General features: G+C 43.8%; 4 protein-coding genes across 4 annotated transcripts; 3 read left to right on the forward strand and 1 right to left on the reverse strand.

Moving 5' to 3' along the window:
* On the forward strand, positions 1–1,071 carry DFL_000469 (uncharacterized protein; the record flags this gene model as incomplete). Its single annotated transcript, XM_067633828.1, has 3 exons — positions 1–381; positions 522–638; positions 709–1,071. 3 exons carry the CDS (start codon positions 1–3, stop codon positions 1,069–1,071), a joined length of 861 nt encoding a protein of 286 aa, XP_067495006.1.
* Positions 1,072–2,926: 1,855 nt separating this feature from the next.
* DFL_000470 (uncharacterized protein) lies at positions 2,927–9,869 on the forward strand (the record flags this gene model as incomplete). Its single annotated transcript, XM_067633839.1, has 6 exons — positions 2,927–2,948; positions 3,003–3,889; positions 3,971–4,166; positions 4,238–4,366; positions 4,418–4,666; positions 4,723–9,869. The coding sequence occupies 6 exons, from the start codon at positions 2,927–2,929 to the stop codon at positions 9,867–9,869; spliced, it is 6,630 nt and encodes a 2,209-aa protein (XP_067495007.1).
* Positions 9,870–10,895: 1,026 nt separating this feature from the next.
* Positions 10,896–20,936, forward strand: DFL_000471 (uncharacterized protein; the record flags this gene model as incomplete). The annotated part of the gene is made up of 6 exons (XM_067633850.1): positions 10,896–11,093; positions 11,161–11,543; positions 11,599–17,501; positions 17,554–19,392; positions 19,452–20,218; positions 20,277–20,936. 6 exons carry the CDS (start codon positions 10,896–10,898, stop codon positions 20,934–20,936), a joined length of 9,750 nt encoding a protein of 3,249 aa, XP_067495008.1.
* Positions 20,937–26,072: 5,136 nt separating this feature from the next.
* Positions 26,073–26,630, reverse strand: DFL_000472 (uncharacterized protein; the record flags this gene model as incomplete). Its single annotated transcript, XM_067633862.1, has 2 exons — positions 26,073–26,523; positions 26,602–26,630. The coding sequence occupies 2 exons, from the start codon at positions 26,628–26,630 to the stop codon at positions 26,073–26,075; spliced, it is 480 nt and encodes a 159-aa protein (XP_067495009.1).
* Positions 26,631–26,975: the final 345 nt, after the last annotated feature.

Consider the following 26,975-nt stretch of genomic DNA (forward strand, 5'->3'; position numbering starts at 1 on the left):
ATGAGACTTTCATCGCTTTTTGTCCTTCTCTGGGTCTCCAGTGCCCTCGCCGCTCCTCAGTGGCCTTGGTTTCCAACAACTACTAAAAAAACCACCACGACCACAACCACAAAGTCGACCACTACTAGTAGCAAGGTGACAACTACCCCATCAACCACTGCTAAGGCTACTACCACTACCACTACCACTACCACTACTACCACCACCACCACCACCACCACCACCACGGTTGCAACAACTACCCCGGATACCACCACTACAAGCACCACGACTACGACATCTGCCAATCCATCCTATACTATCCCCCAGGCGTTGATCTGTCACAAATTTATGTCAATGCCATCACTTATGGCGGCACTGGATGTCCTCAGGGATCTGTTGGTAAGGAATTCTTTAGCAATCCTCGATTATATCATTAACATTAGGTCGGACTGTTAACCCTCGCTTTTCTTGATCGCTAGGCATTTACATCTCTTCTGACCGTAAGACTTTTACCTTGATCTTTGACAAATATGTTGCAGCCATCGGCACGGGAGTCTCGATTACGGAAAGCCGAAAGAACTGTCAACTCAACATTGATATCCATTACCCGCAAGGATTCCAGTATTCAATCTTCAGCATGGATTATAGAGGATATGGTCTGTCAAAGCTTTCAAATCTATCAATATTTTGATTGAAAAGTTTTCCTAACGGCTTCTATTTCTATAGCTTTCCTCGAAAATGGAGTTACCGCTACTCAAAGCGCTACCTACTATTTCTCCGGGTACTCTCAACAGGTTCGTTTCCTTCACTGATGTTGGGAATAAATATTTTGCGTTGACACCAAAAATACAACAGGTCAGCAAGGCATCCAATTTGGTTGGCCCCAAGGACGAGGACTATTTGATCCATGACGAAATTGAGAGTACCTCTGTTGTTTGGTCTCCATGCGGCGAGGCTGGTGCACTTAACATTAACTCTCAAATCAACCTCAAGTCTTCTATTACTGGGGCAAGCGGACTTATGACCACGGACTCCGAGGATGGCAAATTTACTTACGTTCTTGGTATGCAATGGGCTCAATGCCCGTAAATAGGTGAATGATTTCTGCTCATTTACTATGTGGACTGCTGATATTGTAAGATGGACGTCGAGACAGAACTGTCTTTGAGAGTTGATCAGGTGATGGGCAAGCTTAAACGCTTAACTTTTCTTCTCATCCGTGTCGTGTATGCATGTACATACAGATATTTATGGGCTCAATTGTGGCCTGAAATTGAAATTATTTCTCTGCGAGTATTACTGATGAACTCCCTCGACATCGGTTGTGACTTGAGAAATTGTCTTAGTTTCTACCTTTAACGTTCCTGCCTGGCTATAAAATAGCACGCAATACAGGGCCTATAGGCCTACAGGACTCGCCTCAAAACATCTTTTCGTTTCCCATGGCAGGAACGACATCCGCATGAGCTTTACACTCTTGGAGATTGGTCTACCGAGTGCATGGGCGCATGGATCCCGTGTCTTATTTACCCATACAATAAAATCAAGTTTTCGATGGCTATTACAACGGTATTTAATTGATTTCGGCACCAGAATCTGGCAGCTAGTAAATCGTTGCTTAGGCACAATAAACATTGCGCCCTAAATAACAATGTACTCATGTAACTAGTTCCTAGCCATCGATTTAAAAAGTTCATGCTATGGTTGCGAGCGAAAAAAAAAAAACCCTGTACTGTACCTGGCGGACCCACCCAACAACAAAAAATAAATGCTATGTAATTATGTAGCATGGTTTATCCACCGCTTGGATATGGAATATTTCGAATCGCACAGGGCAGGGAAGGTGTTGGTTAACATTGCAGGGTCTTGGGGAAAAGATCGGTATTTACATTTACCATTGACGACGGCGGACGGAAAAGGCGTTCAAGCCGTCCGTTATCAGTCTAACAATAATCCAGAAAGTATATTACATTGTTCCAGATCGTCGCCCTCCTAACATTATGCTTTACTTGGTTCTGCACCTTGAGAGAAACAATATTTAATACCAGCGGCTTGAAGCAAGCTACGCTAGTAAAGTTGCATTCCGAGCTCGCTAGCTTGCATATGGTCAGCTCTACGAATCTTCTTCTCTGAGGCCATCCATTGGCACTTCTCAGCTGCTAGGCCATCAGCTGGAGCTCATCTTTCCGGCTAGGCAGAATTGGCGTTGTGAATTTTCACACCGCGTTGTGTTTCTTGCAAAGAGGAGACGATTTCAATATCTTTGAAATATGTGGCACCTGTCACAAATCAGCCTGGGCTGGACACTAAACCTTGGTGGGGCCACCAAATCTCCATATTTCGCCGGAACATTCAAGTTAATTGTGCGTCGAGGGACGGCATACGCAGGAAAAGGTGGCTAGCTAACTCGAGATGGTGACATCAGAGATCTGTACGCCGACATGGGTGTGTGACGTTTTGTTAACGACAGTTCCATTAGATGGGACTCAAATCTGGCTTCAATTGGAGACTAGTCTCGAATCCAGACAGAGTGTTCCACCAAAGGGTTTTGTGTTGCTTAAGGGACTCTCGATCCCGGCCGATCCGAAGGTTATACCAGTTGCGAGTCCGACTTGGCCGTTTGCATTCAGAGTTTGATACCTGCTAAGTTTCTGGCGAGCATTCCTAGTATCCGAATATCTACGGTGAAGTCCAAAGAGCGGCTGATATGATCCACACCATCAATTCCGTCCCCCCCCAAGGCCGTGCTAGCGGTGGGATGTCCGGCTAGATATGAATATTGGAAGATACCTAGATGGGAGGCCAGGATAGTTCATATAATTGTCATTGGGACCTCAAATGGTGTTCGAAATATGTATTTAAGCCCCAAAACTCTACTTTCAATTCTATGAATTTCTTCTCATGAATGTCCAGGCGAGCTTTTGATTTATTCAAGTATTCCAAAATGGCGGTCGACAAAAACAAGGGTAAGATAATTCCAATTGACTGCGTTTAAGACCTGTTTGGCTAAGATTTTATAGATAAAAAAGGTGTGAGGGACTTGAAGGCCGGTGCCTCAACTTCGGTCGCGAACCTTACCCCCTCCGAAAGTATTCCAGATGTTCCTGCCGATACATATGACGCCCCTGTAGGCAAAGGCGATGAAGCCAGTCTTTCTTCTCAAGATATTCTAGGTCAGAGGGAAGAGAAACAACTCGAAAAAGCAGCGGAATATCGAAATGGCGCGGCGATAACTTCCCATGGCCAATCGAACAGTCAGAATGGTGTGCCGCTAGTCTCCCAAGCCAGTATTCAGAACGGTGCGGGGGTATTGCCAACCAGCTTTAGAACTGGGCCAGTTGACCCGATAGCTTTGTCTTCGACTGCTCCAGTTGATTTTTCGAAATCGTCAGACATAAGTCGGAACGATAAAGTTCATGTGAACCCTGCACGAGCATCACCTCCTATAAAACTACCAAATGGCTCTGCGAGTTGGGAGACAAAGAGCATTGCGAGGGACTATTACTCCGATGTGAAGACGACAATGACTATGTCGGAGCCATATTCGACGAAGTATCAGTCCCGAACCACGAGCTCCCATGTAACGTCATCTGCTCAATCCAAAGGATTCGATCACGCCGAAAAAATCCGTACCATTTTTAAAAGATGCCGCCATGAACTTGGCCCTGATGCCGACAAGATTCTCAAGGGCTGCCCAAATTTGGAGAGTTTCAAGAGATTTGTCAATGCTCAGAGAATTCGAGATATGCCAGACGAAGGAAGCGTATCTGATAACAGTATGAGATGGGTCGGGCAGTTTGGGGAGCGCATTGAGATCTTCGCCCAACAGCTCACGTTATTCTTCCCCGGGAGCAGCCATAAACAGGCGTCCGAGAGCCTTTTCGGGTGCTGCAAGTCGTTGCTTCTAGTAAGTACATCTTTGTGCTATTCGTTTAGTTTAAATTGGATATGACAGTTTGATATGCTAATAAAAACTGGCGACACGCAGATTGGGTCTCGAAATACAGATGCGTTACAAAGGTTTTTTGATGAACTTTACAAAATTGCAACAGCTTTGGAATCTTTCGAGTCGCACCGGGATGTATACGTCTCGTCTCCAGAGCTTCAACGTGTTCTTTTAGCTATTTTCTGGAATATTGTGGAATTGGTGGTTCGGATAACTCTTCTTTTCCATAACGCACGAAGTAAATATCCCACGCATTGCATTCTCAGCAAAATCAACGAGCGCGGCGACATAACTAACGTATCTTTATAGTCACCCGTTATCTTATCACGGAGTCCGAGGAAATTATCAGCGCTATTATGCGAAGTTTCATGGCCAACAAGGAGATGTTGGAACATGAAATCTGGATCACTAGACTTCGTGAATCCCCAATCGTCCAGGGTAAGTGGAAAATCTTGATATTGACGTGATTTTATTGCTTACACACGGTAGGAACTGGACCCGTTCCGGTGCAGGACTTGAAATCTTGGCTACGACAGGGTGTTGTAGAGACACCTAAGCCTACTATTTCAGAAGGAACTTGCACTTGGTTTGATAGGATTCTCTCAGACCTTAAGGATGGCGAGGATCAATTACTATGCGTCACTGGTAAAACGGGCTGCGGCAAAAGTATGCTCGCCAACTGGGTGGTGGATCGTCTCCGGTTGCATAAGCAAGATATCTTAATGAGCTTTTCGTTCGGTATGTGGTAGCTCTGCGACCCCTTCGTGAACCATTTCTAACGGCATTATATATAGACACTACTGTTAATAACGGAACCTCTCCCGTCTTCTTTTTGAAGTCGCTTCTCTTGCAGTTGATCAACAAGAGCCTCGGAGACGTCGCATTGTTCAAAAAGCTAGCGGACATTCATATTACAGCAGTCTCTCATGAAGACTCACCTGCAGCGGAATTAGAGCTCGAACGAGCCTTGTGGGACGTTTTTGCAGTTGCTGCGAAAAATACAAGACAGTTGAATTTGGTCATCGATGGCCTCGACCACGTCGCAGGAGGTAGAGAGAAGGCTCAAGACATCGTGAACAGAATCCGCGAGATTATTGACCTTAACGGTGCAAACTCGCTGAACTGCGTTTTCCTCTCTGCACCATTCAATCCTCCTCTCACCGGGCGTTTCACAGATGTCAAGATCGACGAGGAAAACACCCGGTATGACATCAAAATCCACGTTACGAGGGTCCTCGAAGAGTTCTTTGGCGCATCGGATGTTAGCCAAAAAGATCGCCATACCGTCATTGAACTCCTTGCGAAGCAAGCGGACGGGTCTTTCCCAGTTGCGAACCTGCTTATCCAGAACGTTAAGCGAGGAAAGAACATTGCAGAAATTTTGAAGACTCTTGGAAGCATCAGCTCCACCGGTGCGGCTGGTCTTTTGGATACTTTGCTGGCCAACATCGACTTCACAAACGCGGATACCCTGAGAATATTGTCTTGGATGTTGGTCTCGGAAGAACCCCTCTCCATCCAGAATATGAAGGAGTTGCTCGAAGTCAACTATGGCGATAATGCACCATCCAGAGCCCCTAGAGTGAAGTGGGATGTTGAAAAGGATATCATCCAGCCCTGTGGGTCTCTTGTGGTCGTCGATAGAAACTTGCTTCAATTTTCGCACCACTCTCTTAAGGAGCACTTCTGGAAGAAGACGGAAACCGATAAATCACTTCCCAATCGTGCTAAGTGTAATACCGAGGTTGTGCTCAGCATGCTTGCGTATATCAAGACCGCCAACATCCCCGAGGCCTTGGAGAATGGTTTCAAACCACCATTGAAGGATATCATCACCAACACTCTTGAGGAGCACAGTCTTCTCAGTTATGCTATTCGCAAGTGGCTGTTCCATTTCCGTCAATCTAGTATCTCTAAATCTGGAAAGTCAGGACAGATCCGCCAATTGATGCCTGTCTTCCCAGCTGGACCTAACTTCCCCCAACTCGAATATGCGCTGTGGGTCTATGACAAAGTTCCAGAAAGTGACTTCCTCCTAGCGTCAACTATTAGACAAATGGTTCTTACCAATGTCCCCGCAACCATTCATTCCTTTTTGAACCTTGCCAGGGTCCGATACTCCAATGGGAAGACTATAAACGCCCTACAGGACTGCTACAAAGCTTTCAAACTCTCTTTGACGCTTTTCGGAGTCGCAAGCAGGGAGGGTTGGGATATCGCATCTGAGTTTTACTCAATTAGTAAGAAGCAGGGAGAAACGGAGTACGATAGCGAAGTCTACGAATGGATGATTAACTACACCAAGAATAACCATTCCAATCGTCCGAGTGATGATATTGTTGAAATTGTTAGGCGATATGGCCAGAGTCTCTCCCGGAAGGGTAAGGACCAAGAAGCAATGAAGCATTATCGATGGCTTTGGAGCGAATGCTGCAAGAACTATGGCGAGACAGACTCAAGGAGTTCGTCTGTGCTGGATCTTATGGGCCCTATCATTCAAAAAGATCCATCGTCGACTGAGTACGTTGACCTTTGTATCAGGCAGCTGACTGTTACCGAAGCCAAGTTGAATGCGTGGGAGGGGGAACGCATCAAAGCTGTTATTAAACTCTCCAACGCATATGAAACTTGCGGTAAATCCACGGAAGTTCGTGAGGCGTTTGATAAGGCCATTAGGGCGCTAACTTTCGCACTGACCGAGCACACTGGCGAAGAAGTCCTCGCGATCCACGAAGGACGTATCCACCTCATCGTCGAGTATGCCAAGTACTATTCTCGAAACGGTAGTAGAGATAGTGGTGTTCTCTTACTCAGAGAATTCTGGCACATGTACCGACCTGACGTTAAACCCCTTCGTTCTCATTCTACTGGTCTCATTGTCCGGCTTATATCACTCGCTGAGTTGTTGGACACCTCTGATCTATTGGAAGAAGCCGAAGAGCTATACTCCTCCCTTTGGTCTTATTTCAAGCAAACGCCAGAGTTGAGTACTAGCCAGTATGCCTACACCGTTGGTTGCGGACTTGCCAAGCTTCGGAAGAATGGACATGGCGATCCAAAGGAGGAAGAGAGCGTCCTACGGGGCTTAGTCGATATCCTCAATCCAACTGGAATAGAGAGTGCTACTAAGGTTGGATTAGACGCTTTCCTTCAACTTACTCGCTTCTATCAAGGTCGCAATGACTGGCGCCAGTCAGGCGACTCCTGCAAGAGAGGCTTGGATAAGTATTGGCCCGCGATTTTGCAAGGCAATAATACTGATACTCTCACCCTACCACAACATTACGAAGACAGAGGTATCGAGCTAGCATATCTTGGGGCTCGAGGGCACGCGAAGCAAGATCCAGCTGGGGCTTGTCAACAATACAAAAACGTTTGGAGAGCGTGTCAAAATACCTTGATGCCGAACACTCAACCTCGTGTCATCCAAGCCTTCAAGGATTATACCACTTTCTGCCAAGAAAACAACCGTCATGATGAAGCTCTACTGTCTACAAAGTCATACTTTGAGACTTTGTGCAAGAATCCCGGTATCTCCCACGAAAGCACCATTGAAGTCGGGTTGTCCTTAGCTGGGATGTACCAGAGAGAACACAAGATAGGAAATGCGATTAATATTTATCAACAGATCTCATATGCTCTGTTGCAAACTACTTTGACGAAACGAACTTTTGACATCCTTGCCACTTTGTTTTCCGTATATGAGAACGCACCCGGCCAGGAAGCCGAGGCCCGCGAATTCTGCAGCGCCTTCTGGGACAAGTTGGCAGCAACTAAGCACTGGGAATTCCACCCTGATGCCGACCTTGTCTTTAAGATCTACACCAAGCATAGGTTTGATCTTGAAAGGTCCAATGCCCCTCTGGCCGAAGTCATTGCCCTTGTGCAGAGCCTTATGCACATCTATATTCACACCGTTGGCGAATCAAGTTCTTACTTTTTCAAAGCGCGACTCGCATATGCTATCTTGCTCGAATCCGATCACTCGAAGACCAAGATCGCAACCGACGAGTACGAGAAACTCCTGGAAGTTGCGCTCCGAACGACTGGACACGAAGACAACGCGAGCATCATCCTCCAAATCCAACAAAGCTTGGCAAAACTCTATCTTCTTGACCAAACCACTGCTGGGAAGGCCGAGGATCTTTACAAGAACCTCTTCGAGGAGTTCAGAGGAACATATGGTCCGACCCATCGACCAACTTTAGGTGCTCTTGAGCAGTTAGTACATTTTTACTCCAAGAAGAAGGATACTCAAACAGCACTTGATCTGCTTCAGAATACTATCATGGACACCCTTTCCATGGAGTCGAGGGAGAAGTACTTGTTCGACAGCGCTCTGTCTATTGCTAAGCTCTTTTTCGTCGCTGGTCAACAGGATTTTGGGAACCGGTTGATTGTGGATTTGCGGAAGTACTGCCGTCTCGGACAAGAAGAACGTCGCGCATTTGATAGTCACGATGCTCGATTCAAGAAACTTGTGTTTAGAAACTCACAGAGTCTAATGACTGAACGCAAGTACCAAGTATTCTTCACCACCTTTGAGTCAGTAATGAGGAAAAATGGTAAGATCGAGAGTGAAGAAGAGCTCTATAGTTCCGTTATTGGCCTCGTTCTCCAAGAGTCGGAGCATTATATGGCTTGGCTTGGCGCTACCAAATTTGGAGACGGACTCGATGTTATCCTCGCTGCTGGTGCTAGGTTGAGGGCATTCCTTTACGCGCAGAATCGTCACGCCGAATTCAAGTTTGTTGAAACCGACCTTCGCACAATCTTTTTGCGCGAGTTCAAGACTTTTGGTCCCGATAATAGTGGGAAGACTAGCATCCAACTCCAGTTCTCGGATGATATGTTGGAAGAATTCTTCCAGGAATGTCTTGCACTTTTCGCTGATTTGCATCCTTCCCAGTCGCTCTCTTTGGTAGATGTCGGGTTGAAGCGTGTAGAGGCCTCGGTTGACATCGGAAACATTGAAGCCGCTTTCATCATTGCCGTCTGGACTCACAAGATTATGACTGAAGAGCATAAGCACGCCAATATCTTCCGATTGCTGTTCCATATGACCTCGGAGAAGGTCAAAGCCGACCGAAATCCAGCCTTGAAAGCAGATATTGGGAAGTTCACCCAGTTGATCTTGCAAGAAATCTTGTCAGGCGATATGGGAGTGTCGTGGGTCTCAGTTGACTTGGGAGACATTGACAAGCTCATGGTTCTCTTGGGCGCCGAAAAGCGTTGGGACTTCATGCTTACTATCTTGGAGCAGCTTTGGGACTCTAGAAACACGCACGATGACATCTGGAGCCCTCGTCTTGTTACCACCATCGGCTGCCGTCTTGTTGATGTTTACATGCAACAAGGTAAGAAGGAATCCGCGCTGAGAGTTTTGGAGAGGATTTATTACAATTACTTCCGTGTCTTTGGCATCTTGCAACCGGAAACACAACAATTTGGCAGGTTACTTTGCCAGATCTATAATAGCGCCGGGTACTACAACAAGACCATTTCCGTGACGGAGAGGCTTTTCTGGTCTTTGAGAGAGGAGGGCAATAACGGTGCCGGCTCCAAAGAGCAGATCTCCAACCTCATCTTCTATCATTTGGATCTCCTCAAATTCGCCAACCAATCTAAGAAAGGTCAGCTTAATACCGAGCATCTCGCACCTATGGTTAAGGAGTTACAAGCAGCGTTCTATGTTAAGAACTCTAAGTGGAATGAGGTCTTGGATTTCAACGCGTGGGCACAGAAGCCAGTGAATCAGGACGAAAAGTCATTCATTTGGCAATCACCGACTTCGTGGGGTATTTTGGAAGATGATGAACCGGAAGATCAGGTTACGCCTAGTGATATTGAGCTTACTAGACGTCAGTCGCTGGGTCCCTCGAAGGCAGAGCAGTATAAGACGTTCTCGAGATCTTCGTTTGCTTCATTGTTCCAAGCTTAATTGCAATAATTTTGTGTTAATTTAGTGTCTACCAGATTGGTATTTTTCTCGTCTACTGCTAACTCACATTGTATTTTTTTCTCTCCTGCTTTCGCGTCTTGTTGATGTAATAATATCTGTTGGCTTGGTTTTTCTTGCCGATGGCAGGATTCTTCCAGACTGGCAACAAAATTTCTTGATGTTATTTACCAGTTTATTAATTGAACAAATTCAAGTAGCTGCCAAAACTTTGCAAGCTCGCTTTAAGTCACAGATCATGTTATTAGGGGTGAAAGACTTTAGCATCCCAGCTCAACCGTAATGGGGCATAATTGCACCGAATTAATACCTTCAGAACTTGCCCGGAAACCCGCCTATAATCCGTATACAGGCGTATATATTGATGACTAGATGCTACAGTATACTTACTTCCGGCCTCATTTCGAGTTCAATAGTCCGCGAAGTCCACAATTCTCCATTGGTACTGAGTCATTAGGTCTCTAGTTCGCCGAACCGAGTCGCGTTGACTTCTTGCATGTGATATCATATTGTGAAGAGGATATCCACAGGATTGGACGGCGTCAAAGATGTGCGATGCGATGCGATGCTATGGTGTAGATAATAGGCCGAACTAACTCCGGGGAGGATGCTTGCCCGCGACCGTGGGGGTTGCACGGCAAAGTTTGTGCGACCTGAGTGACGCTCTTAACCGATTTGGGAAGCTTCTCAATTCGGGAAGAACGGGGATATTGTGTTGACGTAACTACGCGTTGGGAACATCGACGGCGAGATCTAGACAGCCTCGTATTGTTATTCCTATCGTCGAAATGAGCCCCCCGATAGGACAGAAATAGCTTCCTGTGACGATTTATTTTTGAGGCTGTCAACTTGAACGAAATGATCGAGAGTTTCAGGCACCATATGGTGACTTCCCTGCATCTTGACAGCCTTCCCGGCTGTCGTGCCACACAGTTTCAACTTACGCCCATCAGGCACGAGATCCACGGACAACCAATAGTATCCTGTAAAAGCTGCCTCTAAACATCGATGCTGCATGCGGCACAGTTGTTATGCCTAACGTTGTCAGCTGTTCTGCCCCTCCACATTCCACCAACATTCATCTCTCAACCATCATTGCTCCAACTTTCATCACCAACATCAACATCGACATCGACATCGAAATCAAAATCGAAACTCACACTGGTATTAGCAACAGTAAGAAACATCGAATCGAAGCTACAGACGGTATCAAGACGACCTCGAAGCCACTACTTGCAAGAAACATGCTAACTTGGAGACCGTACATTGATAGGTTCCGATAGCGTATTGCACCATAGTCATCAAAATGGCAGAAGCTCAAGATCAACCGTTCGCCCTTGAGTCTACCTTCAATCACATCGTCCTTCCTGCCCAGATTCCAGGAAAAGAGGATAACGACGTCAATGCCATATCTGGTGATCTTCTTAACATCGTAGCAACAGCTACACGCGAATTCCGAGATCTCACCTACGATCGATATTATCAGGAGTTCTCTTTCGTCTACCAATCCTTATCGAGCTACCGACAAGTTTGCATCGACGGCGTTTTGAATAAGCAGATTCTTCTTCAACAGTTTCGCCACCTAGATCTTAAAGAACAGCTCGTTCTTCAGGTTACAAAGCAGAATGCCGCTTTGGTTGTTCGACGCGAAAATAGGTAATATAAAACCCCCCAGATCCTTTCTTCCTCAGGCATACTAATTTAGCCATAGATCCTCGGGCGACTCCATCATTTTCGAGGCATTCGAAACTTCTCCTACCTCCCAGAAAGCTCTCGAAGCTGAATCTGCTCTTCAGTGGGACTTCCCTGCAATCGCCGTATCTATCCCCTATTCGACATTCAGTGATGCTGGATTTCAAGAAGAACTTGTATCCTTCCTTGAGCAAGCCAGCAAGGAGTCCGTTAAAAGATTCGCCGCTGTAACCAGCAAGGCTTCCTCCGGGGCATGGGAGAGCCGCGATACGGTTGACCCGAGCCTCATCACCGGCTTGATGATGACCCTATTGGAGGCAACTGGCACAAATATCACTCCTAACATCCTTCGGAAACGAGTTCGCGACGACGTGTGCTGGAATGATAGCGTCAATCCTTGGAGGAGGAATCCTACTTGGCTGATCCTCCGCGTTGCTGTACAGAAGCACCTGCAACTCCTCTGTGGAGTCGAGATCGGAACAATACAATACAAATTCATGAAGTGCTTTCTCCTACAGTCATTCCTTCGTCGAGTCCTCTATCAAACCGACCCGGAAAGAAGCACCATTCTCAAAGCTAAGCTTTGTCGTCGAATGGCAAAACTAGAAGCGGCCAAAATGCAGGCCCCGAAAAGCCTTAAGGTCGTGTACGATTATTTATTCGACAAAATCAATGAGAAAGTCGCCGCCGCCAGTGACTTAGTTGATGCGCATATTGAAGATATCTGGGAGCAATACTGCAGAAAGATAGAGCGTCGCATCAACCCTCTTCCGAAGAGAGCTGACACTGACGATACTAAACTCACTCTACCGAACAGCGGCCGTTACTTGAACAATATTTTAGATGACCCTAGAATAGTTATCCCGCCGACACAAGGAGGCCGCAAAGCGAACGGACGTGTCGAGGTTCCGAAAGATGGGAGGAAGGATTTCGCGGCATTCGCCGACAAATACTACAATTACTTTGCTCTCGAAGATAGTCTCCGCTATGTAAAAGACTCGACTGACGTTGCAGCGGAAAAGTGCACCAGACTCTCAAAGCAGCTAGAAAAATACCTCGATGGGGTAAATAATTTGTATCAGGGAATGCCTGAAGCCTTTTCGGGTCTCATCCTCAATGTTCTGGAGCTGTGGATTGCCATCGATGGATATGCAGTCGAGACTTTCCCTCTCTTATCTGACTTCCATCCTGTCATCACTGCCGAGATCCTCAATTCTCTCCATATCGAAGCAGCCCGCGATTTTGTGCGTCTTCAAAAGATCGGGGAGTATCTCCGGCATCGAGTTCAACGTTCTGCGAGCCGTATCTCCATATTCGTTGACCCAGTTAAAGGATGCTTTGCCGATCGATACGTGGAGTCACCTGCTGCCCAACTTGTTTTTAAAAAGTTACAAGATCATATTGAAACAACAGCGGAAGCAGGTCGTCTACGGAAAGAAGCTGAATGGAAAGAAAAGAGCAAGGAGTACGAAGCCTTAACCCAACAGATACTTCTGACCGCTTGCCAGTACTATCTGTCAAATGATATGCCACCTGTGCAATATCACGATAGAAATTGCAACAAATGCTACCTGGAAAGAAAAGCTCGAAGGATCAAGATTAAGGCCCACGAGCACCCCCTCCCGGCGGATGGGCCTCACCTACGTGCAACACTTTTCGAGCTCGCCTGCCCGCCCGCCTTCGCAGCATATCGGGATATCTCTTGGCGTATTATCTCTACTCTAGCCCTCCCCGGAAATCGCCCCCCAAGCGAACCACGTCTGCTCATTCAACAATATTCCGAACTTACGATATTCTCGAACAAGTCTGCGCCAATAGTCACATTGGCTTCAAGCAAGAAGTCGTTCCTCCAAACACATCTGGCAAATGTCTCCTTGCCTACGAGCCTTGAAAAGGTCTGCCTTCCAAACGGCTTGGCTTTAACTTACTTTGACACTAGCCGCAAGATTTGGCCTGGACGGCTAAACCTGTCAACCAGCTTCTACTATCACTTTCCTCTTCCAATACCTGAAAACTCACCTTTTTTTGCCCTCGGCAGGGAGTTGGACCCGGTATATCCTCCGTCATCGTACGATGTAATCGCAAGTCAGACTCGTTGCCCGGCCGGGATGAATGTCCATGAATTTTTGGCCTATCAAGGCATCTTGGGGGGTTGGAACAGAAGATTCCCTTCCATTTTGGTGGAGCTTGCTTCTTCAAACCTGAACTTCAGTTCAGAGGCGACCGCCTTGTTGGTGCGCTATCTCACCCACCAGGCTGGACCACCCTTTCCAGCTGAGCCCCTTCGTACGGTTCACAAGATCTTTCGGGACCCCCACTTCTCAGCTCAACTGCTAGATCAACTCGAATATCGCCTTAACCTCATATCTCCTAATTGGCGGGAAGTTCATTCCATGGATATGTTGATTATGCTACTCTCGAGAGGTATTGATATCTGGCAACTGCATTTTGAATGCCCAGAGTCACTCGGAAGGGCAATACAGATGTTACATAAGGTCCGAGCTACCATTTCGTCGTGGCTACATGCTCTACGATCTGAGATATATGGGGCTGAGACGACGGACTCCTCGCGGCGGTTCTCCGAATTTTCTTTATGGGCAGCTTTACTGGGGAGATCAACCTACTTCGTACAAGGGCAACATGCGGACTTGGCGCTGGACCCAAGTTCGCTCAAGTTCTTCATCGAGTGTTCCATCATGTTGCAGCACAGCCTTGTCACAAAACCTTCATCCTTGAACTTGAACTTGAAGAACGCTCTGATCCGTGATCTGAAGATCGTGTATAGCATCAAAGAGCTGCTTCGAGTCGCAATCACAAATTTCCCCATGGGCCTTTCGTCCGCTCTAGGAATTGCGTGGGCTCAAGAAGAGGAAGAAGAGCAAGAAGGTAGCCACTCTGAAACTGAAATGCTTCCGGCTCCGAACGAGTGGTGGGTTCGGATGGATATCGCCGCGACAAAAACGAAGAAGGCTCAGATAGTTCTTTTCCATCTCTTAGAGGGTCATCTACTTATCGACGGAAAACATTTGGGTCAGCTCCCACCAGAACACAGGAACAACCCGATCCTTCGAACTCTCTTTGGGAATCGAAACCTTTTGACCGTGCCATCCAGGTTGTCAGGGATGACGTACATGATTTCTGCTGAAACCTATACTCATCGTATCCACCTTGGATTCCGGGAAGGACAGATGATTGTACGAGCGGAATGGAGAGACATAATGGAGCAGAAACCTAAAACCACAATCATTGAATATGTACCAGTTTCTATATTCCGGAATGAAAAGATCGGTGAGGATCTACCTGCGTCCCTCTTAGATGACTGTTATCATTGGTTAGACCTCCAAAGAAAGCTCTTATTTTGTCGAAAGACTTGTTGGAAGCGGAAAGAAAGCGACTGGACTATTAACCTTGAGTCTAAGGAGGCCTTACGTCGAGGGGTGAAGCTCGTCGATCGGTTCAGTCCCTGCTTCAAGAAAGTTTCTGCCATATTCAACAGATTTGAGTTGGATAGGTTTCTTACTGTCTTCCAGCCTAGAACCAGGCCCCTCTCAGTGGAGATGAGGAGACTTGAATTAAAATGGGAGGTAAACGGTATGGGGTTACTCGAAAGTGAAGCCCTTCAATCTTACATTGACAAAGATCAAGACGCCGGAACCTGGTATGGGCTTCGAAGCAAGATTGTACTCAGAGATAGCTCCAACGGTCGTTTCAGGAGTATCTTAGTTCCAATGGGCCAACCACGTTGTCGACTAAATGGGCCTCATGTCGAAGTCGACATCATCAACGTTGGGGCATACGGCCGCTACCAAATAAATACCATTCTAGGACGCATCGATTGCCCTCCAGAGCCTCGCTTACTATACACAAAAGCCCTCGTACACGCATACACCTCCTTCGTACTCCCAGATCCTTTGACCAAAAGAACAGGAACTGAAGAGTCTCTTCACTGTTTGAGGTCGGGATATTGTCAGCCCTGGACTACTCTCAACCCGGCTCATTATCCACTCCTGGAGATGATCGCTAGTCTCACGCCAATACGAGAGTACTATCCTGTAGAGCTCAAAGTTATGCAGAAGGTTACTTGGGGAACGCACGTCCGCAGCTACGCTCAAAATGAGCATTTCTTTTTTGTCGTCAAAGAGATCATAGCTAAGTCGGAGCAACTCAAACCGTTCAGCAGAGAGAAGACCGATTCTCTTCCCCTTGAACGTGAGCACCACGAACTATACAAGCGTAGCAAAGAGCGAAGGGGGTTATATGAACGTAATATCTCTAACTATCCTCCCAAGCCTACCCAAGACCTTGTATACCAGTCTCGAGGACAGCCAATCGACGGCCAGATAGCACGCCAGAATGTCTATGCCACCACATATCATTTGCATCACTGGGATCAAATGCTTTCCTTGCCGTGCGATCTTGCAGGCATCTTGGAAAAGTGGCAAAATATTGGCGGCTTCGAAAACATTCTTGACAAGATTCTCCTCAGCGACAAGCTTAGCATCGACTTACCGCTCTTCTGGGGATCTCTTGTTTCTCTATGTCAATCAAGCGATCAAACGGATAGATACAAGCTGATGTTTCTTTTCGCAACACTCGTCTACAATGGTAATATAAATATGGACGCGGTTCGAACTTTGATATCGTTTGCAACAAATCCGGCGTTGAAGTCATGCGACGTGCCTATAGGAGCATCCTTCGACAACTTTCGCCGAAATCCAACCATGAAGGCAGAGAGTCTTCGACTACTTATTAAACCATACTACAGGACCTACATTAAGCCTGAGATTCAAACGGCTACCGGCTTCACTTTGAATCCGAAACTTCGGAGGAAGCTGGAAGCTGCGGAGATGGAATTCGTATCATCACTTGAAGTTGAGTGTACCAGGCTGATTAATCATCTTCTGGATCAATGGCCGTGTCTTCAGCCTACCATAACACTCAAATTTAATAACGAGCTTATTGATATGTCTCAAGTTCTCCCCGTTATCCAGCCGGAGTGGTCTCGCCTATTTTTCAACCTCCAACTATCAAACCATACCCAAGAGGTTCAGAGGGTCCTTGACCTCTTCAACCAACAGTCGCAATCTCCAATACCAAGTCAATTGCCTCTAAAAGGGCCACAAGAGAACACAAAAACAAGGCGGTTCGAATCGCGCTCATCTCTAGCCGAGCTCCTTCGGCGACCGGGTCCCAAAGCCTCTATCGCCAGCCTTAAGATTTTCCTTGAATCGAAGCGAGAAACCATCAGTTCTCACCACAGTAAAGATCTTATGAGGCCATTCAACCCACCACCGCATACTAGAGAGATGCACGAGTTAGAGGAAATTATTCAGGATATCTCTCGCACTGATTCCGTTGTTCGGAAACGTTACGCCCAGGATCTTCAGCAAAGCTTGGATTCTTTCAAAAAGGTGTCTGCCGTAGTAGTTGCGAGGAATACTAGGGCCTCCCCTTTTAATATTGAGGCCAAGATTGAAGACTACCTGCAGCGAGTGTATCTCAATTGTTCAAGCATCCGACAGGCGATCGAAGGTGATGGACGGCCCAACTACTGGCTCAAAATGGGTAATATGCTTCCCTGTGTTACCATTGTTTCATTGCTCGAAGGAATTCGGTCTTGCAATAGGATTTTCTTTGGGCAAGGTATGAAAGAGAGCTTGATACTTTTGGGTTTGTCGATTACAGAAGTTCAAAGGCTTATTCGGGTTGAATCTTATCGACTGAGGAAAGACACCCAAAGAGCGACAGAGGAGGAGCAGAATATCGGGCACCAAAACTGGAACCCTACGGAATACCCGGATTGGTTACTGCTGGAAATTGATGGCAATATTTTGATTCGTCCTGATCAAGTTGAGGTTGCCCATGCCACGATCCAACCGGCGAGCGGAAACAACTCCGTGCTACAGATGAACATGGGACAAGGTATGGGTATCTTTCTATTTAAGATGTTGTATATATTACTAATAGATTATAGGGAAAACTTCGTGCATTATGCCGATGGCTGCTGCAGTCCTTGCTGATAGCAAGAGGCTATTGCGTGTCGTAGTACCCCGTGCCTTACTCTTACAGACGGTGCAGATAATACATGCTCGTCTCGGAGGACTTGTAGGGCGGGAAGTTCGTCATGTTCCTTTCTCACGCCAGACTTCGACATCGCCAGAGGTTATCCAAGCCTTCCACGACATCCACTCTAAAATCCTTAGGTCATCCGGCTTGATGATTTGCTTACCTGAGCATACGCTTTCATTTATGCTTAGCGGCCTACAAAGACTTTCTGATGGACGAATCGAGGAAGCTAAACCGATGGTTCGGCTCCAGGGTTGGCTTAACAAGTTCTCCCGCGACGTCCTTGACGAGTCTGACTTCACTCTTGCCGTCAGGACCCAATTGATATATCCCTCGGGATCACAAAAGGCGTTCGATGGTCACCCACACAGATGGAAAACTGCCGAGGCGCTGCTTCAACTTGTCGAGAGTTACCTTGACGATATTCACGAGAAGCATCCCAGGAGTCTTGAGATCGTTCGGCGTCCCAGCGGTGGCTATCCTTTCATCTACTTTTTGCGTCGCGATGCCGAAGAAACTCTTATCAAACGACTCGTTAACGACATTTGTACCGGGAAAACTACAATTCTGCCTATGGCGGATCGGGAACCAAAAATTCAACGAGCGGTCAAAGATTTCATCTCCGAAGCCAAGATCGCGCCTGGCCTACCTACTGAGATCCGTATGTTATTCAGTGATAAAGTAGCCGTACTCAAGACCATATATCTCCTTCGTGGTCTATTCGTTCACCGAATCTTGCTACTTGCTTTGAAGAAACGGTGGAATGTTCAGTATGGTCTTCATCCGACGCGAGATCCTGTCGCAGTACCCTACCACGCCAAAGGTGTTCCATCGGAGCAAGCGGAGTGGGGCCATCCGGATGTCGCGATTTTGTTCACCTGCTTATCTTTTTACTACCATGGGTTGAATATGGACCAACTAGGCCAGAGTTTGCGATATGTCCTTCAGTCAGATGACCCAGCGAGCGAGTATGATAGGTGGACACACAGCTCCGAATCCTTGCCTGGGTCTCTCAAAGAGTGGAATTCCATCAATGTTGATGATGAAGTTCAGTTAACAGAGATTTGGGGTCATGTTCGATATAATGTCGTCGTAATTGACCACTTCCTCAACAACTTTGTCTTTCCTCGACATGCAAAACAGTTTCTCACGAAGCTTCAAGCTTCCGGCTGGGATATCCCACTATTTTCGGACGGCGAAGGTAGCCACAGGAGGCACGGAAAGCCTTTGACGACTGGCTTCAGTGGTACTAACGACAACAAGACTATGCTACCCCTAACAGTCACTCAAGAAGATCTTCCAACACTCTCGCACACCAATGCTGAAGTTTTAACTTATCTGCTTCAGAAACGCAATCGTGGTTATTGTTTAGCTGCTGACACACAGGGTCGTAGATGGACGGAGACGGGGCTTCTCAAACAGCTCATGCAAAAAGGAATCCGTATTTTGATTGATGCTGGGGCCCAGATCCTAGAACTAGACAACCTCCAACTTGTAAAGGCGTGGATGGCTATCGATACCAAAGCTCCTGCAGCCATTTACTTCGACAAGTCCAACAAGCCTTTTGTGTTTTACCGCAACAATAGTCTTGTTCCATTGCTTGCTACCCCCTACGCAGAAGACTCAGCCGACTGCCTTATTTATCTCGACGAATCGCATACTCGTGGAACAGATCTGAAGATGCCATCGCATGCACGAGGTGCGTTGACACTTGGTCTTGGGCAAACAAAGGATCATACTGTTCAAGGTAAGTTATCTCCATCCTAAAGTTACCAGAAAGATACTCACAAAATTACCCTCTTATAGCGGCCATGAGGCTCCGAAAACTCGGCACAACACAGTCCGTTATGTTTTTCGCGCCCCCAGAAGTTCACCAGAGTATTGTTGATACGCAGCAAAAACCGTTCTATTCCCCTATGGATTCCCGAGATGTTGTAGCCTGGTTGTTGCAACAGACTTGTGCTGGAATCGAACAGCTGCAGCCGCTCTACTTTGCCCAAGGAATGGACTTCTGTCGTAGAATCCAGGCCGCTTCTGACAATCCGGATTTCCTCGAGGATCCCCACCAGCTAGCATCTTACCTTCATACTCTCCGACAACCAGAACAACAAACTCTGAGGCAAATGTACGAGCCAAAGCAGAGCCATAAGGCCAGCACAACGATACAAGATCCCTCCCCGGAGATTGGAAAGTTCATGGACGAATTGAAGACTCGAAGACGAGGATTTCAGGATACGGGAGAGGCTGTACATGGATCTGCTCTTCAGGAGGTCGAACAAGAACGCGAAGTTGCCTTTGAGATTGAATCCGTACGTGAGGTTCAAAAGCCAGTTCATTACATGCCTTACAAATTTGGAGGGTTGCACAAGGATCTCGTCACTTTCGTTCATACGGGACGTGCCCTTGTTGGTACTGGAGGATATGAGCCAGCGTTTCTTGCTCTTCGACGAACTTGTTCGCTGGGAGAGAAGTATTCTGTTGATCACAATGCTACTTCTGGGCTATTATACTCGTCTATAGAGTTTTCTAAGACAGTGCATCTGATTGCAAGCAAGTTTAACGATAACTTTCAAGTATGTAGAAAATTTCCAAGAGCAGTATCGGGATGGTAACTAACATGGTTTCTGCTAGCGACCGGTGAACTGGATCCTCGTCAGCACAGCAACAAACATTGCGATCATTGTTACACCAGAAGAGGCTGAGTACTTGATTCCGCACGTCAACAACAGATCTCGGGAATCTCCGGTCCATTTGATTACCTACGCCGCGCCAATCACTCGCAAGATGGTCCAGTTTGATACGTTGAAGTTTTTGTCGATCCCACCACTCCCCGAAGACTGGAAGCCGCCAGCTAAGCTATCTGTGGAGCTGGGAATCGTCGCTGGCAGACTTTACTTCGCCTTCGAACACTCCTCGGATTTAAAAAACTACCTTGATCTGACTAACGAGGGTCTGGAAGAAAGCACAATAGCCGAAGCTGCCGTTTTCACCGGGAAGCCATTGTCATTCCTACAAGAGTGGCTGACTTTGAAGCGTAAAGGACAGGACTTCCTGCACACTCCGATGGGATACCTGTGTCAGAGCAAGGCACTTCTGAAGGGTCATCCATTCTTCAAGGATGGAAGATCCGACGAAATTACAGCGGTGGGGAGAAAGTTCGAGGACTTGGATTTGGATTTAGAGGATATTGATAAAGTCTCTCAGACTGAAGTTGAAGAGATCCAGAGGGATGTGGCGGAGGCGGAGAAGGGACCTAGGTCTTCGTTTGGCTTCTTCTCGAAGTCAAATTAAAATTAGTCTTTTGTACATATTTTGCGGGCTAGAGTGCGAGAGCATTTTTCTCTTCGTTTTCATAGACTTATTACCAGGTCGGGTTTGATCGCATTATGATTTTTCATTATTTGATTCGCTTATAGCCTTTTCCCTTCTAGTTTAAACGTTTCTGCTGGCATCGGGGTTTCGGAGTTAGCACTTTTCGGCATACGGTTTATTTAGGAATATTAACGTATATAGTTAGGACTTAATTTTTTTAATATATATACGACGAACGATATGAACACACCTTTGCGCCAAAAAACATTTGCCGCAACGCAAAAAATTCGACTTCAAAAAAATTTACCGCGAAACCAAAAAAATTAAAACTCCAGCCCAATTACAGCTATTCAATTATTTTAATTACATTCAAGGCCATATAATAGAAGCTAAGATATCTGGATTATCTAAGGCATTCGATAGAATATCATTAACATATAAACGCTCAAAATTATACAGTTCGAAGGCAGCGCGATGGGTATTAGGCTAGCTAAATGGAAGCTTGTCATCAACGTAATTCAGAGGCAGATTATAAGTATGTCAATCGTAAATAGCAACTAATTACTTAATAACAGGATCTGTCGACATAATTTAAGTTTTAACAGTTAACAGATAAGCTATATTAACATAGTTTGTAAAATTAGAACCTAAATCTATAATTATATAGGTAATCTACTCTTTATAGTCTCGGGTATTATCTGATAACTAAAACGTTTAAACAAAAGTATCGTGGATTTTGCTAAATAAATGTTGGTTTATAATGTCGGAGTTAATTATATATCAATACTTCTAATGACAACAGTAAGTTAGGTCTAAGAATAGAATATTAATAAATTTATTAAAATGATTAACTAATCCTTTAGCGACTAAAAAGTTATTGCTAGATTAAGTATTCAGAAGAAAGTAGCGAATGATTTAAAGAAGATAGAAAAAAAAAGCTAGTTCGTTTATTATTCGTTTTATTATACGCTGATTTTAATCTGACGTTACGTTTGAATTTAAGACCGTATACTCAATATTTAAGATATTCGAAAAAAATTGCGCATGATGTTAAAGTAAGACCGGCGTAAAAAAGGTTTATCATCTAAAAATTATCTAAAATAAATTGTAAATTCCGACGAGGATTTTATTAAGAATATAGAATTAACAAAACCTTAAAATAATATCTTAAAATCTGGCGACTATTCCTTAGTAATTCGGATATTAATTAAATATTTCCTAGGTAAATTCATCGTTAAATCCAAGTAAGTTTTAAATTAGAAGCTCTAAGAAAACTACATAAGTAAGATTAATAAGTTGCTAGATGATAAAGATAGCTAATAGACGAAAAACTAATATAGCTATTTTTCTATATTTTTTTAAAAAGGGCTTTTTTAGAGTTAAAGTCGAGGTTAGCAGAGTATATATAAGCCGTAATACTTAAAAAAAATGCTTAAAAAAAGAAAATCCAGCAGACGTTTACAAGAAAGTAAGGGTCTATTTATCGACGACTCAATATTGAAGCTTAGGCTTCAAAAAATATATAAAAAGGAATCTGCGTTGATTTTGTTGGATTTTTGATCAAGTATAATAGCAACGAACGGCATAAAAGAGTCACTTTTAAAGCACATAAAAACAAAAAAATTTTATTCTAATATTAACTTTTTTTTTTTTTTTCATTCTTTTTATTAATTATTTGTATATACTTTTTTGCTTTATTACAGCGTTTTGTTGTTTATACTCTTTTTTATCCCGTTCTTTTGTTATTTTACTCTTTTTTAAAGTTTAGTAAACTATAAAATAATAACGACTATAACTTATTATATAAAATGTGGCGCAGACCTCGCTGATACTTTAAGCTATTAAACTATTGCTTATTATGCTTTTAATGGACAGCTGCACTATCTTAATAATACTAGTAGAGTCGTTAGTGTTGTTATTGAATCTTGTATTAATACTCTAGTTACTACTAATATATGTGCTAGTACTGTATCCCCTAAAAGCCTCGTTTCATATAGACATATAATATTTTAGGAAAAATAAAAAGTTGGCGTCTGAGATAGAAGTATGTTTTAAAAGTAAAGGAGCTGTTACTTAGCCTAATTTGTTATATTACCTCCTACTACTAACTTTGTTTTAGATGACGATTCTGAGAAGAATTATCTCGAAGTTATCTTATTAGAAAAGTACTCTGGTGTTAAACGATTTATTATCGTTGATGGTAATATAAATAACAATATCATTCTATCACACAAAGACAAACATATCTTATAAAGTGATTATTATAAAGTAATTGTCAGAGACTTAAATAACTAAAAGGATTTTGAGTTAGTTAGCTATATGATCGATGAGAATCGCTTTATATACTTTATCGGATTTTTGAGTAGTTATGTAAACCCCGTTACTAATAACATCCCTTTATTAGAGGGATATAGCTTTGACTACTTTAGAGGTTAATGTTATATTATTCGCAAAGCCAAAGGCTCGAAACTTAGGTTCGGTATTGTTATATTTGTTAATGTGGACAGTCTCTTAGTTTGTTGAAAAAGTTTAGGTTGTAAACGATTAGAGACTTCTGAGATATTATAACCTTTTAAAAAGCGATCTTGTAGTTATATTTGGAAAAGTAATCTTTTAACTGTCTTTATTTCTTTGGAGGATGAGGAGGACTCTGAAAACGATATATATTTGAAAAAATATATTACCCTCTGCGACCTTGTGTTAGATGATGAGGAACAAGAAGCAATTAAAAAAAAAATTAAAGCTTTAATAATTTTAATTATTGAAGATCTTTTATTATATTTTATGCTAGCGTTGGAATACCTCGATACTAACTCTGATAACGTTAGCAGCTTTTTTTTAATATCACCTTTTTGCAGCCTTGTTATTTTTATCGAATTTTAAATTAGTACGCATACTCTACGTGTGATTCGCAGCAAGACGGCCAGAGTTTGATTTTAGCGTCTATGTAATCTTGTTAATATTTATTATGGTTAACTAAACTTTAATAAACCTTATTAACCTCTAGTAAACTTTACTGAGAATGTCTCTCTCTCTAACAACTCTTCTTTTTGTTATTGCTTTTTTTTTTTTTAACTACAGCTCCTGCAGAAAATCGAGATCAAGATTGTCGTATTATATATTAGTTGTTAGTATCCTTTCATATATTCTGTAAATTCTGTTATTTTCTCAAGCTTTTACTCCCTATTCCAATTCTTCGTATAATTCTTGTTTTTTTTTTTGTAATCTAGCCTTTTTTTACAGCCACTTTCTTTTACCCCTAGGTATTTCGATTTCGGGAACCGCTTCGGGGCTATTTCTTTGTTTTACTTTATATAATTTATTTTTTAATGTTATATATATTTCTCTATAAACGCTCTTTCCTTTGATAAGGCCATCGTATTTTTACAGTAAGCAGTTCTGAATTAAAATTCGCCTACAGAAGGTATTTGTTATAAAGTATATATATATACTCCAATTATAAACCTCTAACTCTTATAGCATATCCTCCATAATCTTAAAGTTAATTGGCAGCTTTTCGTCCGAATAGTCTTTAAAAGGGTAGTAGTAAAAATATTATAGTTTACTTATTAATAAATAATGTTTTTACTTTCTCTAAGGTGAAATTGGATATTGATTATATAAGTTAACGAAGGATTAAATGTTTTTTCTTAAAAAATTTATATAAACAAAGCATAAAGCAATAATATCTTATTTAAAACCAATAAACTCTTTATTATCTTTGTATTAAAGAAAAATAGTGCGATAATTGTTTGTCGTTGATGAAGCTAACTAACCCCACCATAATTTAATACGAGTGTTATAAATGCTAATCCTGAAATAATAGCAATCTCTGACTTTTAATACTTTTTTTGTGGCTGTTATTTATAGTCTGACTTGTCTTTTTGTTATTATCACGGTTTTAGTCCCTTTGTTGGTTTTTATTAAGATAGGTAGGCCGTGCTTCTGAATTGCTAATAGATAAAAGTATAGAATAGCTACTGCTGTTTGATTGCTGATATTGATGTAAGCAAAAAGAATGTATCGAGAGTAGGCGTTGATAATTCTGTATATTTGAAATTTAAAAATAGATAATTTATTATAGTTATCTACTGACTATACAGTATTCGGCTTAGGAACACGAAATTTAAGTCTATTTCGATGTAAAGCAGTTGTCTTAATTTTATGTTTTTTTAAATTGAGCTTGCGAATAGCTTTCTGGACGGTTTTTTTAGTGATAAGAACTCCTAATAGTACGATTCTTTTGATGTAAGTGGTAGCGTATTGATAACTCTTTTCTCTTAGCTTTTTTTCTATGAAAGCTTGTGCTGCGATCTCTTTTATAGCTTTAAAGTTTACGAGCTCTGTTTTAGGCGATGCTTTGAGATAAAGCCTATAATAATATCTTATCGACGAAAGTAGTCGATTTGTTAATTTCGGTTATTTCGGCGTTAAGTTATCGAGTATTTTTGGTTAAGTGGCCTCTTCTTTTATAAGATCTTTGATATTATCTAGAAGTTTTTAGTTTCGATTTAATGAGCCGCTTTCGTCGGCTGCTTTTTGCATTCGTATTCTAAGAGCCTCTTGCCTTTGATCTCCATTTAGTTTTTGTAGTTGATAGTCTTATTAAGCAATTTTATGGTCAAGATTTCGAGTACTTAAACTGCGCACCTCCGAAGCCTGTAAATTTTTTAATTCAGCTAAGATATCCGATCTGGTAGAATTACTCTCGAATATAAGATATTTAATGAGGTTTTTGTTGTCCTTCCAATTGAATTGGCTTTGAACGGGCATCGTAGGCTGCTATCGATAATACAGGGAGAGGAGACAATGGAGCCTAAAATAAAAAATTTTAAAGTCGAATTTTTTGCGTTGCGGCAAATGTTTTTTGGCGCAAAGGTGTGTTCATATCGTTCGTCGTAATATAATCTCAAGGGCGAAGTGAAAGAGGAGCTAATATAACATGTACGCGATGCAAAAGAATTAATAGGTGTTGAATAACGTAACCAGCAGTAAAAATCACCCCGGCCTAGAATATCGAATGCCCATGAGGTAAGAAGATATCAGCCTTAGAAAACTGGAAGAGGTTACACATGATTCCAATCACAAGAAAGGTTCGCTGGGGTTAAAAAGATTTCATACCCCGAAAACAGCACAGACTAGCCCCAACGCAAGAACCCCATTCAACACCATATATGCCTCAGAAGCGCCAGAGATATAAGTTGGAGTCGGCAAAATAGTATAACTAGTAGTATTTCCACTAATACATATGGTGGTGGTCGAAGTCAGCGTGGTGGTACTGGTGCTTCGAGCATCTGTACCGGTGATAGTGTCCGTTGCGTTTCCTGTGGCCGTGTCGGTGGTTGTGGTTGTGGTGGTTACTGCGGTTGCTGTACCACTAGCGCAAGCCGTACAGGTTGCGAATTCGCCGGTACCGTCCGTGGGTTGGCAGATTCCGAATGGGACTTGGGCTTCGGCGCAGAGGAAGGCGCAGCAGGAGTCGTAGGCCGTGGGGCAGGCTCCTGCGGGAGCGCTGTAGGGGGTACATGTTGAAGACGTTTGGGCGGATACGACGGCCGCGAAGAGGCTGAATGAACGGAAATATTAGAGTTCGGTAGGCCTGGATGAGGGACGGGTGTCTATGGCTAAGGAAGCGTCAACTTACCCGGCGAGGAGGACTTTGGAGGCAACCATTTTTGCGTTGGAGATTGTGGTATTCTGAAATAGGCAATTTCTGAAAGTGTTGGAGCAAGTGCAAAGAAAGAACGAGGTTTCTCTGAAGGTTATTCTACTGGCAAAGGAATTCGAAGGAGAAGAACTAGTCACCAAATCCCTTTCAAGAAAAAAAAGGCTGGCCCTTTGGGGCCGCATTCGAGAGGGGGGCCACTTATATATCCTTACCAGGTCTTCAGCGAGCACTCGAGTTTGATTCTTTCCACGATACTGATCGAGCCCGATCGTCTTTGATTTTATACCTAACCCAAATCACGCGGCGGGATTTGCCAGCTCAAATCGCGGTTTGAGGTGTGTGTGACATCA

Source organism: Arthrobotrys flagrans, assembly GCF_004000055.1.
Source record: "Arthrobotrys flagrans strain CBS H-5679 chromosome Unknown unitig_15, whole genome shotgun sequence".
NCBI classification, from domain to species: Eukaryota; Fungi; Ascomycota; class Orbiliomycetes; order Orbiliales; family Orbiliaceae; genus Arthrobotrys; species Arthrobotrys flagrans.